Source organism: Phascolarctos cinereus, unplaced genomic scaffold (genome assembly GCF_003287225.1).
Source record: "Phascolarctos cinereus isolate Bilbo 61053 unplaced genomic scaffold, phaCin_HiC Scaffold_3;HRSCAF=262, whole genome shotgun sequence".
Taxonomy (NCBI): domain Eukaryota; kingdom Metazoa; phylum Chordata; class Mammalia; order Diprotodontia; family Phascolarctidae; genus Phascolarctos; species Phascolarctos cinereus.
In genome coordinates this window covers 250513759-250528218 of record NW_027555736.1, presented here as the reverse complement: position 1 = coordinate 250528218, position 14460 = coordinate 250513759, and the positions used below count along the sequence as shown (strand labels likewise).

The following is a 14460-nucleotide window of genomic DNA, read 5'->3' as shown; positions in this document are numbered from 1 at the left end:
ATATGACCCTGAGCAAGTCATTTCATCTTTGTGGACCTCAGTTTCCCCTTCTATAAAATGAAGGGACTAGTCTAGTTTCTCTTTAAACCCCTTCCAGATTCAGTGACTCTCCTGTTTGTGTGTACGTACATACATGTGCCCACACTGTAAACCAGGAAAAGGCTGTTGGAATGTGTTGAGTATGATTTGGAATTGACCTGGTGGTGAATTCTGATTAAATAATGGGCCTAGGCGTGCTGGGGAAATTGGATTCATTAACTGTCGCCTCAGACCCCAGATCTATTCCTGGAAGAGATCTCGGAGATCATCTAGTCCAACCTCCTTTTACAAATGAGGAAACTTGAGGCCTAGAGAGACTTGCTCATGGTCACATAGGTAATTTCAGAGGTGGACTTTCAGCCTAGGTCTTCTAATTTTCCAGCCACTCCTATTTCTGTTGCACCAAGCTACCTGTCAGTTTTGGATTGTGAGGTTTCGACAGTATCAAAGGGATAGGATGCCAATTCCTACCTCCTCTCCTTCTACCTTACTGTCTCTGACGCTTTCCTCTCTTCCTGTCGTAGCTGCTGGAGTGGATCCGTCGCACTGTCCCGTGGTTGGAGAACCGGACCCCTGAGAACACCATGCAGGCCATGCAGCAGAAACTGGAGGACTTCCGAGACTACCGCCGCCTGCACAAGCCCCCTAAGGTCCAGGAAAAGTGCCAGTTGGAGATCAACTTTAACACATTGCAAACCAAACTCCGACTCAGTAACAGGCCTGCCTTCATGCCCTCTGAGGGGAAGATGGTCTCGGTGAGTTGTAGGCAGGCAGAGATGGGCAAAGTGCTGCGTGGTAGTAGGACTTGCTGTCATGCTCAACACTCAGAGCATACATAGACATTTTCGGCCCAAACGAAAATTTATTGTTAGTATTATTATTATTTTTAAATCAGTCGATAACTTGTTTCTGTATCAACCTAATTTCAAAGTCCACCCTTCCCCCGAAGAACTATACTCTGAAATAAAAAAATAAAGAGGGAGGGGGAAAAAAAAGAGGTCAGCAAAACTAACTCATATATTAATGGAATCTGATAGTATATGCATGTACCATACCCCTAGTGACCCACCTCTGCAAAGATGGGAAGGAGTTCAAGCAAAACTTTATTAAACATTTTTTTTCTTACACTTTGGACTAAGTCACTCCCGAAAAGAGCGTTTCCCTATATATAGCAGAACACAAGAAGAGGATTGTATATGACATCATAAATCTCCATCTCTTCCCATTTGCAAGCAAGCTTTACTGAGGCATCCTCTTTACAAAAGTCTGATTGTCTGAGTGATATTCCTGGATTTCAGGCCACTGTGGTTTTCTGTCATGATCCATAGCAGGCCTCTTTTTACCTGGTGATGAAGACCTTGATACCTGCATTTAGATAGTCTGTTTCTGGCTGCATTCACCCAAACACTAGCCAAATCTCTACAGCAGATTTCCTTTTGTGCCCTTTCCTGGGCCATCTCCAGTTATCCTGATCTGTATCTGGCCACTGGACCTAGATAGCTCTGGAGGAGAAAGTGAGGCTGGTGACTTGAATATCCCCACCTCACACCCCTCTCCCCCTCCCCCCCCAAAAAAAGAAAGAATTATTATGAGGAAAGGAGACATGTTGCATTCCTTGTGAATGAGTCAGTAGGGTCATATGGAATGATATGCTTCATCCCAAGCAATCCGTGAAATCTTCTTCAGGGATAGACCATTATAGCTTAGTATTAGCCAGTAAGCATTTCTCCTGCTGCTAAAAACTCAACTTAGAGGCATCTCTTTCTAATAAATGTTTTATACTTTTTAAATATTGTCATGGACCCTCTGCCCACCCATATGTACAAAGAAAGCAATGCTGATTTAGTCTGAGTATTTCAGAGAGACTTGTACCATTTATGAGAGTAGCTTTTGAAGAATATAATAGATTTAGGAAAGATGGAGTAAACCCTGAAGGTGACTGAACAAAAGGTATTTAACTCCTTGCCTTTGTGGTGTTATTGTGAGGAAATTACTTTGTAGCTCATAAACTACTGTATCAGTGTGTGTTATATAGGTATTGTATAGCACCTCCCATCAGCTTGCCTTTACTTGCGTTTTTCATGTATTTGTCCTGTCTGTCTCATAGTGTGTAGATAGACCCCTTCCTTATTATCTAGTATAGTGCCCTGTCTATACTGGCTCCTAATTATTAATGATTGTGTTAGGTAATTATTTTACCCTGAAGAAGGTCATAGGGTGGTTGGGAGAACATGATAGCTGTGTTCAAGAATATGAAGGTTTATCACATGGAAGAGGGATTACATTTGCCCTGGAGAGTAATAGTTGGAAACTGGAAGGAGGCAGATTTAGGGTTTTGTTTTTGAAGAGAAATCTTCCTGATTGTTAGCTATTCAAAATTTGAATGGGCTGCTTCAGGAAATAATGGGTAACTATAGCTGGAGATCTAGAAGCAAAGGCTGACTGACCACTTATTGGAGAAGTTATTGAAGGGATTCTGAGGTCCCTTCCAAATCCGAGGTTCTATGACCATCTGGATTCTGCACGTACTAAGGATTCAGCCATTAGGCAGCACCTCCTTGGCCCTAACTGCTGACGGTACTTTCTTGCTGTCTTCCATCGGGGCCAGAAGAATGCAGAAAAATCCCTCTCCAATGGAGGCTTAAGTGGCCTCAGGAAGAGAAACAGATTTTTTTTTTCCCTGTTGAAACCATTGTAGCTTAGGGTGGGAGGGATGGATGAATGTGTGTCAGTTATGGGTCTGGGACTAGGTGGGGTGGGGAGGGTTAAGTGGGGTTGGAGAAGAATTCTTGCCCTGGAAGATAACGAGCAGCTGATGCCATAGTGATGGAATGAACTGGCAGTGTCCCAGAGCCCAGGTGGGGCTAGGAGCTGGGCTTTCCCCATAGTGAAGTGAGTCCAGATGTAAAGTGCTGCCCTTTTCGACACTACTTTTGTCTGTTCCTCCAGGATATCAATAATGCGTGGGGGGGCCTGGAGCAGGCAGAGAAGGGCTATGAGGAGTGGCAGTTGAACGAGATCCGGAGGTTAGAGCGACTGGACCACCTGGCTGAGAAGTTCCGGCAGAAGGCCTCTATCCATGAAGCCTGGACAGATGGTAAGGCCAACCTCAGAGGGATTCTGACCTGCTTTTTATGATGTCCCTGAAGCAGGGGTCCTTGGAAGTTAAGGGATCCTAGTTTTCTTGCTTTCTTCCTAATATTTGTCAACATAGGTCTTGGATTCCCATGTGTCAATGGACCTGGGAAATATTTCCATTCAGCCCATAGTCCCCTTCAAATTATCCCATAGCGTTTAACCAAAATGAGATTGGTGACACTCTTTGAAATCTCTAGATGGGAAGCTACATGCTAGGCCAGGCAGCAAGTGTTTCGTGAATACTTATTTCATGGGTGATTCGTGCAGAATTTGTCTCTGCTCTGAGAGTCACTGAGGCGCAGAGATGGACACTGATTTTCTTTCCCCCGGGTGGTGCCCGAGATTCTGCATTTGAGTGTGGTATCAGGACTGGAAGAAGAGGCCGAGAGAAGAGCTCCCAGAGAGCATAGCAATTCAGACCCATCTCATAGGACCCCCGTATGAGAGTCTTTGGGATCCTTAGTTCAAAGGACCCCTTCATTTGATCTTACAGTTGAGCTTTGTGGTAATATTTCCAGGTCTGCTTGCCTTCCTTTCCCCAAGTCCTTATGAAGTTGATTATATGGCCTTTTCAGTGGATTTTGGCTTGTAAAGATTGGGGCATTTGTGGGGGGGTGGTCAAGAGGGAGGAAGGAGTTAAGTGGGTATGTGATATGTGCATGCTATGAGTTCATTTTCACTTGGCTTCCACGTGGAAACATGCCGTCCTTCGTTCCTTCACTCATTCATCCTTTATTTATTATTTATTACAGTGCCTGGCACGTAGTAGGTGCTTAATAAATGCCTGTTGATTGATTGGTTGATTAAGCACCTACTCAGTGCAAGGCACTGTGCTAGACGCTGGCTGCCGATGCAAAGCTATGGCACAGACCCTGTTCTTAAGGAGTTGATAAACCAACGGGATTAAAGACATGTATACAAAGAAGCCTGAGATAAGTACAAAGGGGGAGAAGTTTAGGCAAAGTACTGTGAGAAATTTTGGGAGACTTCTTTACCTGAGAGAGAAGAGGGCTCCCAGGGAAGGCTTCCTGGAGGAACTTGAACCCGAGTATCTGAAGATGTTACAGATGACCAGTCATCAGTGGGACATGCACCTCAAGTTTGTTTCTTGTAGTAATATTGATAACGACTCACGTTACTCTAGTGCTTTACAATTTTCAAAGTACTTTGCTGACAACAACCTTGTGAGGTAGGTAATTCGAGTGTCATCACCCCCATTGTGCAGATGAGGAAACTGAGGCCCAGAGAATTAAATGATTTGTTCATAGCTTGTAAATTCAGGGCTGGGAAGAAAATCCAGAATTTTTGGCTCTAAGTCCAGTGTTCTTTCCATGAGTCGGGGGTGGTTGTGGTTATCCATTCTTGTTCTCTTTTTTTATCTGTATCATTATATATACCCCATTTGCAAGATGGCTGGCCAGGGTCAGAGATTGGGATGATGTAAGAGCACAGACAACTGGCCCACCCGTTATCCATCCCAAGGCTTTGTTACCATGGACAAAGTCGACCTTTTGGATTGACTGAGCTAACCAGCCTCTCTTAGGAATGTGGTCAATGGCCATACTAGTTGAAGATGATGGTTTGGTATAGTCCAATAATAGGTAGTCAGACGGTCCAGTGATCCTTTACTCATGTATTGAATACCTCTTGCTACCATATGTTTCGAACTGTGCTGGGTACTGCGGGAGCTACAGAAGAACTCTCTTCTGTTTCTGCCCTTAACGTAACAAGACATGCACCCATGACCATGATAAAACAACTTGGGACAGCATTATAATTAATGCTAAACAGTTGCTAGAGATAATAATTGCTCCATGGAAGAGGCAACCATGGGCATGAATAGTAAGTTGGCGGAGGCCTCTTGGAGGAATTTTATCACTAACAGGAACTCGAATAGATGATTTGCATGAGAACATATGATGAACTGAGTTGTTTCATGGTGACATCTGGGGTTAGGGATATTCCCCCATTTACCTCTTAATAGCCTGTTTGAGACTGTGGATTTACCAAAACCCTTCTTGAACCTAGGCAAGGAGGCCATGTTGCAGCAGAAGGACTATGAGATAGCCACCCTTTCCGAGATCAAGGCCTTGCTGAAGAAGCATGAGGCCTTTGAGAGTGACCTCGCTGCTCACCAGGACCGAGTGGAACAGATTGCTGCTATCGCACAGGAGCTGAAGTAGGATTCATTCACTCCTCTTTCACCCCAGCCCTTTCTCCACCTTGGTCTTCCTGCAGGGGATGCTGGAATCATGATGTGATTGGGGGAGGGAGTGCCTATAACTTTTTGAAACTCTAGTGCAGCTTCTTGGTTTGGAGTTAGTCTTCAAAATGGGAAGGACACAAACCGTCAGAGGTTGCAGTCCATGAACACTGGCCCCCACGCAGGAAGACAATGAATGCAAAAGACCGGAGTCTAAAAGCTAATTTCAGTACAGATCTGAGCTGCTGACCACGTTCCACTTCACTGTCAGAGGAATAGGGACAGATTTAGAAGGCCTGAGGTGATACCTACTGAGTATTAATGTAATCAGAACTTTTATTTACAAAGCATTTTATTTACATTATCTCATTTGAACCTCACAAAAATCCTTGTATGATAAGTGGTGACAATATTATAATAATAACCCCCATTTTATAGATGAAGAAACTGAGGCCTAGAGAGGTTAGAAGTCTTACCCCAGATCCCAGAGCAAGGAAATGTTTGTTAGATTGGGGACTTGAATGGAGGTCATCTGACTTCTAGTTTTGACAATGGCTTTGGAACTGTTTTTCCCTTAGATGTCAGGGAATATGCCTGGTGCCCCAGCCAGTCCAGAGCTGGGTCATTTATTCCTGAGAGGAATTATATTTTGCCTGCCTTTGGGTTTTTTTTGCCCATGTCTGATTCCTTTATTTTCCATCTCCTATTTCCTGTCTCATTGAGAAGGAAAGATCCAACCCGGAGAGGACTCCTTTTTACTGGAGATGACTTCCTTGGTCTGAATGGAGATTCCTTTGGCCTTGTGTATTCTTTTAATTTGTCAAAATCACACCCATGATGAACCTTTATGCGTGTACTTTTCCATCAAAGGAGACTAGCGTACTAGTTTACTCTCCTTTTTAATTCTTTGATTTTATTTTTCAAACATTGATGCTTTGGAATTTATTTCATTTTAAAAAGAAATCATTTCAAAATCATCCTTATAGAACCATCTCCTATAACCAAGAAAGAGTGTTAAGCAAAGCAAACTGAAACATCAGCCATGTCCTACATTGTAGGTATGATTTCATGCTCTTCGTCCACCATTCTCCTAACAGGAGATATGGAAATAAGTTTCTTAGTTCTTTATAATCAAGATTAGTCATTACATTATTTTGAAATCACAAATTTAGTCCTCTATAGTTGAAGAGCAGTGCATGAAATGATTCTTGGTCTTTTTCCTCTTATAGTGAATTGGATTACTACAATTCTCCCAGTGTCAATGCTCGTTGCCAAAAGATCTGTGACCAGTGGGACAACTTGGGAGCGTTGACCCAAAAGAGAAGGGAAGCTTTGGAGGTGAGCTCTGAAAGGAAAGCTGTATCTCAAATATATTCCTCTTTTCCTGCTTACTTCTTAATTTTCTACTCTTTTGGGCTAGGAAACCTCTCTTCCCCCTCTTCCCACCTCAGTGTTCTCTTCCCCTATTTTTTCCCCCTGCTCTTCTCCTTCCCCAGTTCTAGGACTGTCCAAGATTGGGAAAACGTAGGATTCATAATTCCTTGAGACTTCCCCATTTTGACTTGACTAAAATATGCATCTTTTACTATTCTGAGCAGAATACAAGCTCTCTTTTAAGCTCCTCTAAACCAGGAGTGTGGGGGGTGGGGCAGCTAGATGGTGCGGTACATAGAGCACCAGCCCTGGATTCAGGAGGACCTGAGTTCAAATTTGGCCTCAGACACATAACACTTACTAGCTGTGTGACCCTGGACTTAACCCCATTGCCTAGCCAAATAAATAAATAAAATAAAATAAACCAGGAGTGAGGAACCTGAGACCTTGAGGCCATGTGTGGCCTTCTGGATCCTTAAGTGAGGCCCTTTGACTGAATCTAAACTTCACAGAACAAATCCCCATAATAAAAGGATTTGTTCAGTAAAACTTTTTAGAGTTTAGAGTCTAAACTAAACTGTGATTCCCTTAGAGTGAACATTACTCTTCTTCTATTACTTTCTGTCATCCCAGGCCCTGTATCCAGCCTCTTTCAGTGGAAAGAGAAGCCAGGCATCAGAAAACCTGGGTTCACATCATGCCTCTTCGGCTTAATGCCTATGTTACCTTGGCCAAGTCACTTCCTCCCCGGGTCTCAGTTTCCTCGTAGGCAAAACGAAACGCTTGGATTCAGTTGCTTCTAAAGTTCCTTTTAGCCCTAGATCTATGATCTTCTGAACTCCTGTTTTCTCCTCTAACTTCCTAATTCTGTTGATGCCCAGCGGACAGAGAAACTGCTAGAGACAATAGACCAACTGTATCTGGAATATGCCAAGAGAGCTGCTCCCTTTAATAACTGGATGGAAGGGGCCATGGAAGACCTGCAAGATACATTCATTGTGCATACCATAGAGGAGATCCAGGTACTCGCCTTCTCACAACAAGTCCCTAAAGAATAGTGAGTCTGAGCTAATTCGGGAGGGTTTCATGGTAAGTGCTAGAGGCACAAAGCAAGTGCATCCTAGCCAGTACTCCTTCCCCTCACTAACCCCCCGCCCTGAAGCTTATGAATATCTGAGTAGTCTATAAATTCTCTCGGTAATTGCTATTATCATTAAGGTAAGAAAGTAGGATTCTTCTTTCTTTTCTTTCTAATCTTTCATCTCCCTCCCCTCTAATCAGGTTGCATTCTGGTTTCATTTTTTTGGTGCCTTACTGCTTTAAGGTTGCCTGTAATATTCCTTTTAATAGGATTTTGCTTGGATAAAAGTGATCTTTAGAGAGGATGCAGAGAGTATTGTTATTACACCCCTATAGCTTCTCCCATTAAGGGCTGTAGAATTTACTCCTTCCTGTGATATAGGGAAACAGCAGTAGAGAGAGGGAGATATCTTGTAAGATTTAGGGCTGATGGTCCTGGATTGGAAGCCCTGAAAAGATGCATTCTGAAGTTCTAGTGGAATACAAGCTCCATATTTGGTTTGACTGCACAGCACATGGTAGTACTCTCTTAATGTATACTCATTAATTGACTAAAGAAGTCAAGTCCATCTAGTTTGATTAGGGATTTGCAGAGTTGTGGTGTCTATACCCTTGTATCCATACTCTAAAGAAAGGAGCTAATCCCGGGGGCCACACATTGCCAAGGGCCATCTGGGTTGGTGCTTCTTCCCATAACTGGGTGAATAAAGCTCCCTGCACCATTTTGGCTTTTCTGTGTCGGCTGTCAGCCCTGCATAGTTAATAGCTGCATAACCTTAAGCAATTTCCTTACATTTTCCTCATCTACATTATACAGGGGTTGGATTAGGTTAGAGATTGTGTCATAGACACATGGCAGTCTGGTAAAGCCCCCTTTTCAGAATAATATTTTTAAGTGAATAAAATAAAATGCGTAGGATTATAATTGAATCCTATTATGTTGATATGTAGTTATCAAAAATATTTTTTCCATCCAAGCTTACAGGCTTCTTGAAATCTATCCACAGACCTCAGGGAGCAATGGACCTTCAGGTTAAGAACCCTCTGGATTAGGTTTAATATCCCTTCCAGCCATAATTCCTTTAGCTCTATGAATGATTTTTAGTTTCTAGAGTAGCAACAGGCATTTTCTTAGTGTCTCTCTCCCTGGCTTGAGCCACGTGTTATTTAGGTGATGGTGGTTGTTCAGAAGGCTGCTTGTGTGACTCTGCTTCCAGCAGTTCATTATTCTGAGTATCCCAGGAGGACTTAATGTTATTTTACACGGAAGGCACTAGACCCTTGGAGTTGATGACTGTGTTTTCTTGCCATCTTTCTTACATTCCTATTTCCCACCTAGGGATTGACCACAGCCCATGAACAATTCAAAGCTACCCTCCCTGATGCTGACAAGGAGCGACAGGCCATTCTAGGAATCCATAATGAAGTTACCAAAATCGTCCAGACATACCATGTCAATATGGCTGGGACCAATCCCTACACAACCATCACCCCTCAGGAGATCAATGGCAAATGGGATCATGTGAGTCAAGCAGTGGGCTTAAAAAGGGTCAGAGTGCAGGGCGAGGGGAGAGGTGAATAGCAGCAAGCTTGGAGGAACAAAGCAGAAGAACTAATGTTCAACTCGTTCTGGACCCAAATAAATCTGCCCCCTCTTTCATCTCTCCTGGCACTCCAGGTTCGGCAACTAGTACCACGGAGGGACCAGGCCCTGATGGAGGAGCACACCCGTCAGCAGCAGAATGAACGACTCCGCAAACAGTTTGCAGCCCAGGCCAATGTTATTGGGCCCTGGATCCAGACCAAGATGGAGGTAACGCGGAAGCTGAAATCTCTCCCCTCTTCCTTTCTCTCATTCATTCCCTGTTTCCTAGCTCTTCTCTCTCAGCGTTCTCTGTAAGGAAGACTTCTCTTTTCTGTCTTTGAGGAAGTAAACCCTAGCACCCCAAAGATACCTCCATAATTTAGAGGAACCCATGCTCAGTCAGTTAATTATTTTTTGGGTCTCTGCTATGAGCAGGGCAACATGTTAAGACTGTGAGAGATACAGAAGTGTAAGAGGCAGTATGGCAGATTCAGAGGTCCTGGATTCAAATCCCAATTCTGTCACTTAGTAACTTGTGTGACCTCGTGTGCTTAATCTCTGTGGGTCTCATCTACTTCATCTACAAAATGAAGGTATTAGACTAGTTGAACGGTGTCAAATGCAAATAGAAATGGGGACCATTCAACTCTACCTAAGGGTCCTGTGAGCTGCATATTGACTTAGAAAACCACAAATTAACATTATCTATGTTGTATAATATTTTTATTTATTTTATTAAACATTTCCTAATAATGTTTTAATCTGTTTCTCAGTGGGAAGTTTTGGAAGTTTTCTGTGGGAAGGACTGAGTTCAACACTTTTGGAAGCTCCCTACTGGGTCAAAACCAATGACTTTGTGAAGACACAATTCCCACACCCCAGGACCTTATGTTCCATTTCAGGAGAGAAGATTAACCCATATAAAATAATCAGGGAACAATATAAACTGCTATACCATTAAATGCTAGGCTGAATGGTCCATATTCTTAAATACCATAGGGAAATCAGGTTTTAGTGAGGGAAAGAGAGGCAGCCTCTTGGATTAAATGAGACATAACTTGGTGTTCTTAAGGATGGTTTGAATTTAAATAGAAAGAGGGATCTCCAGGCAGCCACAACAGCTTTAACAACTATATGGAGTTGAGAAGGAGCATGATTTTTGTAGTGGCCAGTGAAATATGTATGTTTGGAAATAAGATTGGACAGGTAGGATAGGTTGAGATTATAAAAGGCTTAGAAAGCCAGGCAATGGAATTTAGGTTGACTTTGTTATTTGCTGTCCTCTTCTGTGATCATTTCAGCCATTCTAGGACTTCTTTGTCTCCTGAGGGAGTCCTGAAGGAATTCTAGACTCAAATATTACTAGGTTAAACAGATACAATCCTTGCCTTTTCTGACTTTACATATCAAAAATGCAAAGATGTTGGGTTCTTTCCTATTCTTTCTCAATTTTGAGAGTCTTAATCTTCTTAAAACTCTTTAAGGCTCCATAGACATGGCCTGGGGAAGGCCATGATTCAACAGGAACTCAAAGTGTTGAAGTGCTGAGATTCCTGGGAGCCCAAAATTTCTCCCTGTAGGTCACAGTTGTGTTAATTCTTTGGTGGGGGTAACTTTGAGGCAATGTTGCTCTCTCTTTGCTTCTGTAGGAGATTGGCCGCATCTCCATCGAGATGCATGGCACCTTGGAGGACCAGCTCAATCACCTTCGACAGTATGAGAAGAGCATTGTTAATTACAAACCAAAGATTGACCAGCTGGAAGGAGACCACCAGCAGATCCAGGAGGCTCTTATTTTTGACAACAAGCATACCAACTATACCATGGAGGTATGATCCTTGGGAGGAAAAGCTGGGGCTGGTGTTGGTCTCCCTTAACCTTAAAACTTGGAAACAGAACCAGCTTTAATCCTTAGGAACAGTCTTCTTGGTCATCATTGGTGCATATGTTTTTCTAATCTCCTTCCTTTTCCAGCAGTTTCTTTCCAATATAGAATAGCAGTAGGATACATTTGCTATATTGGGAATGTCTAAACCAAAGCGTGTGTGTGTGTGTGTGTGTAAAACATTTATAGGTTTATACATTATCTCTTTAGTTGGAAAGGAGAGAAATCTACAGGGCCCTAACTCCCAAGACCATTGTTTTGTTTTGTAAATTTTTTTTTGGTAGTGAGAAAAGGGAGATTTGGGGTGATGTGTGAGAGACAAATTATTCATTTTAGTAACCTGCTACCCTCTCCCCAAGGTCTGTTTGTTAGTATATTTCTGACTCTACTCATCTCCATCATTGGTTATCCTCCCAGCTCCCTCAGTTCTTGTTTCTTTTACTTGCTTAGATTATGTCACTATTAGTGTCATTACCGTGCTCCCTGTTTAGGAGTATTTCTGCCTTAGAATATGTTGCTCCAAAGGATCCTCACTGGTGAGGTGATAAAATCAGTGTGAAATGCACAGATAGGTTTTTGGGCTTTTGCTGAAGGAGAAAGCCAAGGATTTGGGTGGTTTCACTCTGATAACAGCCACGTTGATCCCCCAGCACATCCGAGTGGGCTGGGAACAGCTCCTCACCACCATTGCCAGAACCATCAATGAAGTGGAGAACCAGATCCTTACTCGAGATGCCAAAGGGATCAGCCAGGAGCAGATGAATGAGTTCCGAGCCTCCTTCAACCACTTTGACCGGGTAAGAGTTTGGCTTATTGAGCTTTTCCTCTTGCTCCCCTTCACTGAAATACATCCTCAAAATGACCTCATGGATATGAGAAATCTCCCCAGGATAGGATCCTTCCTTCTCAGAGCTTTACCAGGACCTAGAGATAGCTCAGAACACAGGTCTTTCTAATGGGGTACCCTGAACCTTTGACTCTGTTTAGTCAATATTATGGCCAGTGCTCTGATTGAAGGAATAGGTGGATGGCATGCTCAACAGACTTGGGGCTGACGTGAAGCTAGGAGGGATAATTAAGTTATTTTTGTTTGGTTTAGACCTATTATATCATTGGAGTAGGAAACTCCTCTGCCCAAAGCAGATCACAGCAGTTGATCTGTGACTTAAGTCTTAGAATTACCTGGAGCCCTGAGTGTCTCTGATTAACTAACTTGGCTGGGGTTACATAGCCAGTACATGTCAGACCTGAGATTTGAACCCAAATTTTCTTGATTCTCAGACTAGCTTCTCTGTTCACTATTCCGTGCTGCCTAAAATGTTGAATTATAGAATCAGAATCAAAGATCTTGAAAGTCTAGGACAGTGAGCAGTCTAATTAGATGAAATTTAGCAGAATTAGTACTTTGCTTGGACAGCTAGGTGACAGAGTGCTGGGCCTAGAGTCAGGAAGATGTCAGTTCAGATCCATCCTCAAGACACTTACTAGCTATATGACCCTGGGCAAGTCACTTAACCTTGTTTGTCTTATTCCACTAGAGAAAGAAATGGCAAAGCACTCCAATATCTGCTAAGAAAACCCCATGGACTGTATAGTCCATGGGGTCACCCTAAGTGACCGAACACTAAGTACTGCATTTGTGTTGAAAAAGATTAACTGTGCAAGTGGCTAGGGAACAGGCATGGCTAGACAATGTTTGGAAAAGATCTGGGAGTTCTGGTTGACTGAAAGTTCAACATGAGTCAATAATAAGATGTCATGGCCCCAAATCCTAATACACATAATAGCACACATTAGTAGAAGCAAAAGAGATCACAATCCCACTGTACTTCCCCACAGTTAGACCATAGCTGGCGTATTGTGCTGTCTTCTGGGTATGACATTTAAGTAAAGGCTTTAATAAGCTGTGCCATTTCTAAAGGAGGGAAATCAGAATGGTGAGGTCATCTAAACCATGTCATGAGGATGACTTAAAGCAACGGGGAAGATTTAAAGGGCAGCTCTCTGGAAATAGGGTCGCATTTATTTCACGGGACTTAGGGCTAGAATGGACCTTACCTTGTCCAACCCCTTCATTTCACAAATGAGAAAATTGAGACCCAGAGAGATTAAGTGACTTAAAGTCACACTGCTAATAAATAGTAGGACCAGGATTTGGGCAGTAGTTTTGAGATACCAATGCTTTTTCCACTATATCTCATCATACTTTGCCTCTTCTCAGAGGAGAGACATAGCAGAAATTGTTAGAACTTTATAAGAAGCAGATTTCACCTTGATTTTTAAGACAAACTTCCTTGCAATTTTAGCTGTACAAAAGTGAAATGGATTACCTCAGAAATTGAGGGAATTCTGCATTACCAGAGGTCTCTAAGCAGAGTATGAATGGTCATTTCTCAGGGATTTTGTATAGGGAATTCTAGATCAACAGCGGGCTGAACTCATTGGCTTCTGAAATCCCTTCTGTCTCAGAATCTGTGTTCCATGGGAAGAGCTGAGGCCTTTCTCTCTGAGCCCATCATGTCAACTAATTTCACAGATCCATAAAAATGGCTCTATAGCCCTTGACACACCAGCAGTCGAAAGGGATCTGATACATCCTAACAACCTGTCTTGCAGAACTTGTGGGCCTACCACACTGGAGTACCCAATGCCTAGCCTGGTGAGCGGGGCAGAGTTGAGTAGCCTCTGAAAGTCAAGGTGCTATAAGTACCCTCCTGTGTCTGGAATGCACTCTTTCCTTATCTCCACCTTATTGAGTTCCTAGCTTCCTTTAAAGCCCAGCTCAGTTATCACCCCCTACATGACGCAATTCTTGATGTGTCCATGCCTAGTTGTTAGGAGTCCCTTCCTCTTGAAATTATCTGATATTTACTTGTCTCCTCCTCCTCCCTACCCTGTAGATAATAAAAATAATAGCTAATATTTATGTAGTGCTTACTATGTGCCAGGCACTGTGCTAAGCACTTTACAATTATTATCTCATTTGATCCTTACAACAACCCTGGGAGGTAGGTGCTATTATTATTCCCATTTTACAGATGAGGGAAGTGAGGCAAATGTGGTTAAATGACTTGGCCAGGCTCCATAGGCCAAATCTGAACTCAGATCGTTCTGATTCCAAGCCCAGCACCATGCAAGTGTCTTGAAGGCAGAGAC

General features: G+C 42.9%; 1 protein-coding gene across 4 annotated transcripts in view; it reads left to right on the top strand.

The window, feature by feature from the left end:
• The window catches only part of ACTN1 (actinin alpha 1), a 124610-nt gene that overhangs the window by 102049 nt on the left and 8101 nt on the right, over positions 1-14460 (top strand). For all 4 annotated transcript variants that reach the window (XM_021004845.2, XM_021004843.2, XM_021004844.2 and 1 more), the window contains exons 10-18: positions 564-794; positions 2989-3136; positions 5206-5356; positions 6610-6718; positions 7636-7776; positions 9174-9356; positions 9513-9647; positions 11069-11248; positions 11955-12101. In XM_021004845.2, the coding sequence (XP_020860504.1) occupies positions 564-794; positions 2989-3136; positions 5206-5356; positions 6610-6718; positions 7636-7776; positions 9174-9356; positions 9513-9647; positions 11069-11248; positions 11955-12101 (1425 nt within the window). The remainder of the gene's footprint in view (positions 1-563; positions 795-2988; positions 3137-5205; positions 5357-6609; positions 6719-7635; positions 7777-9173; positions 9357-9512; positions 9648-11068; positions 11249-11954; positions 12102-14460) is intronic.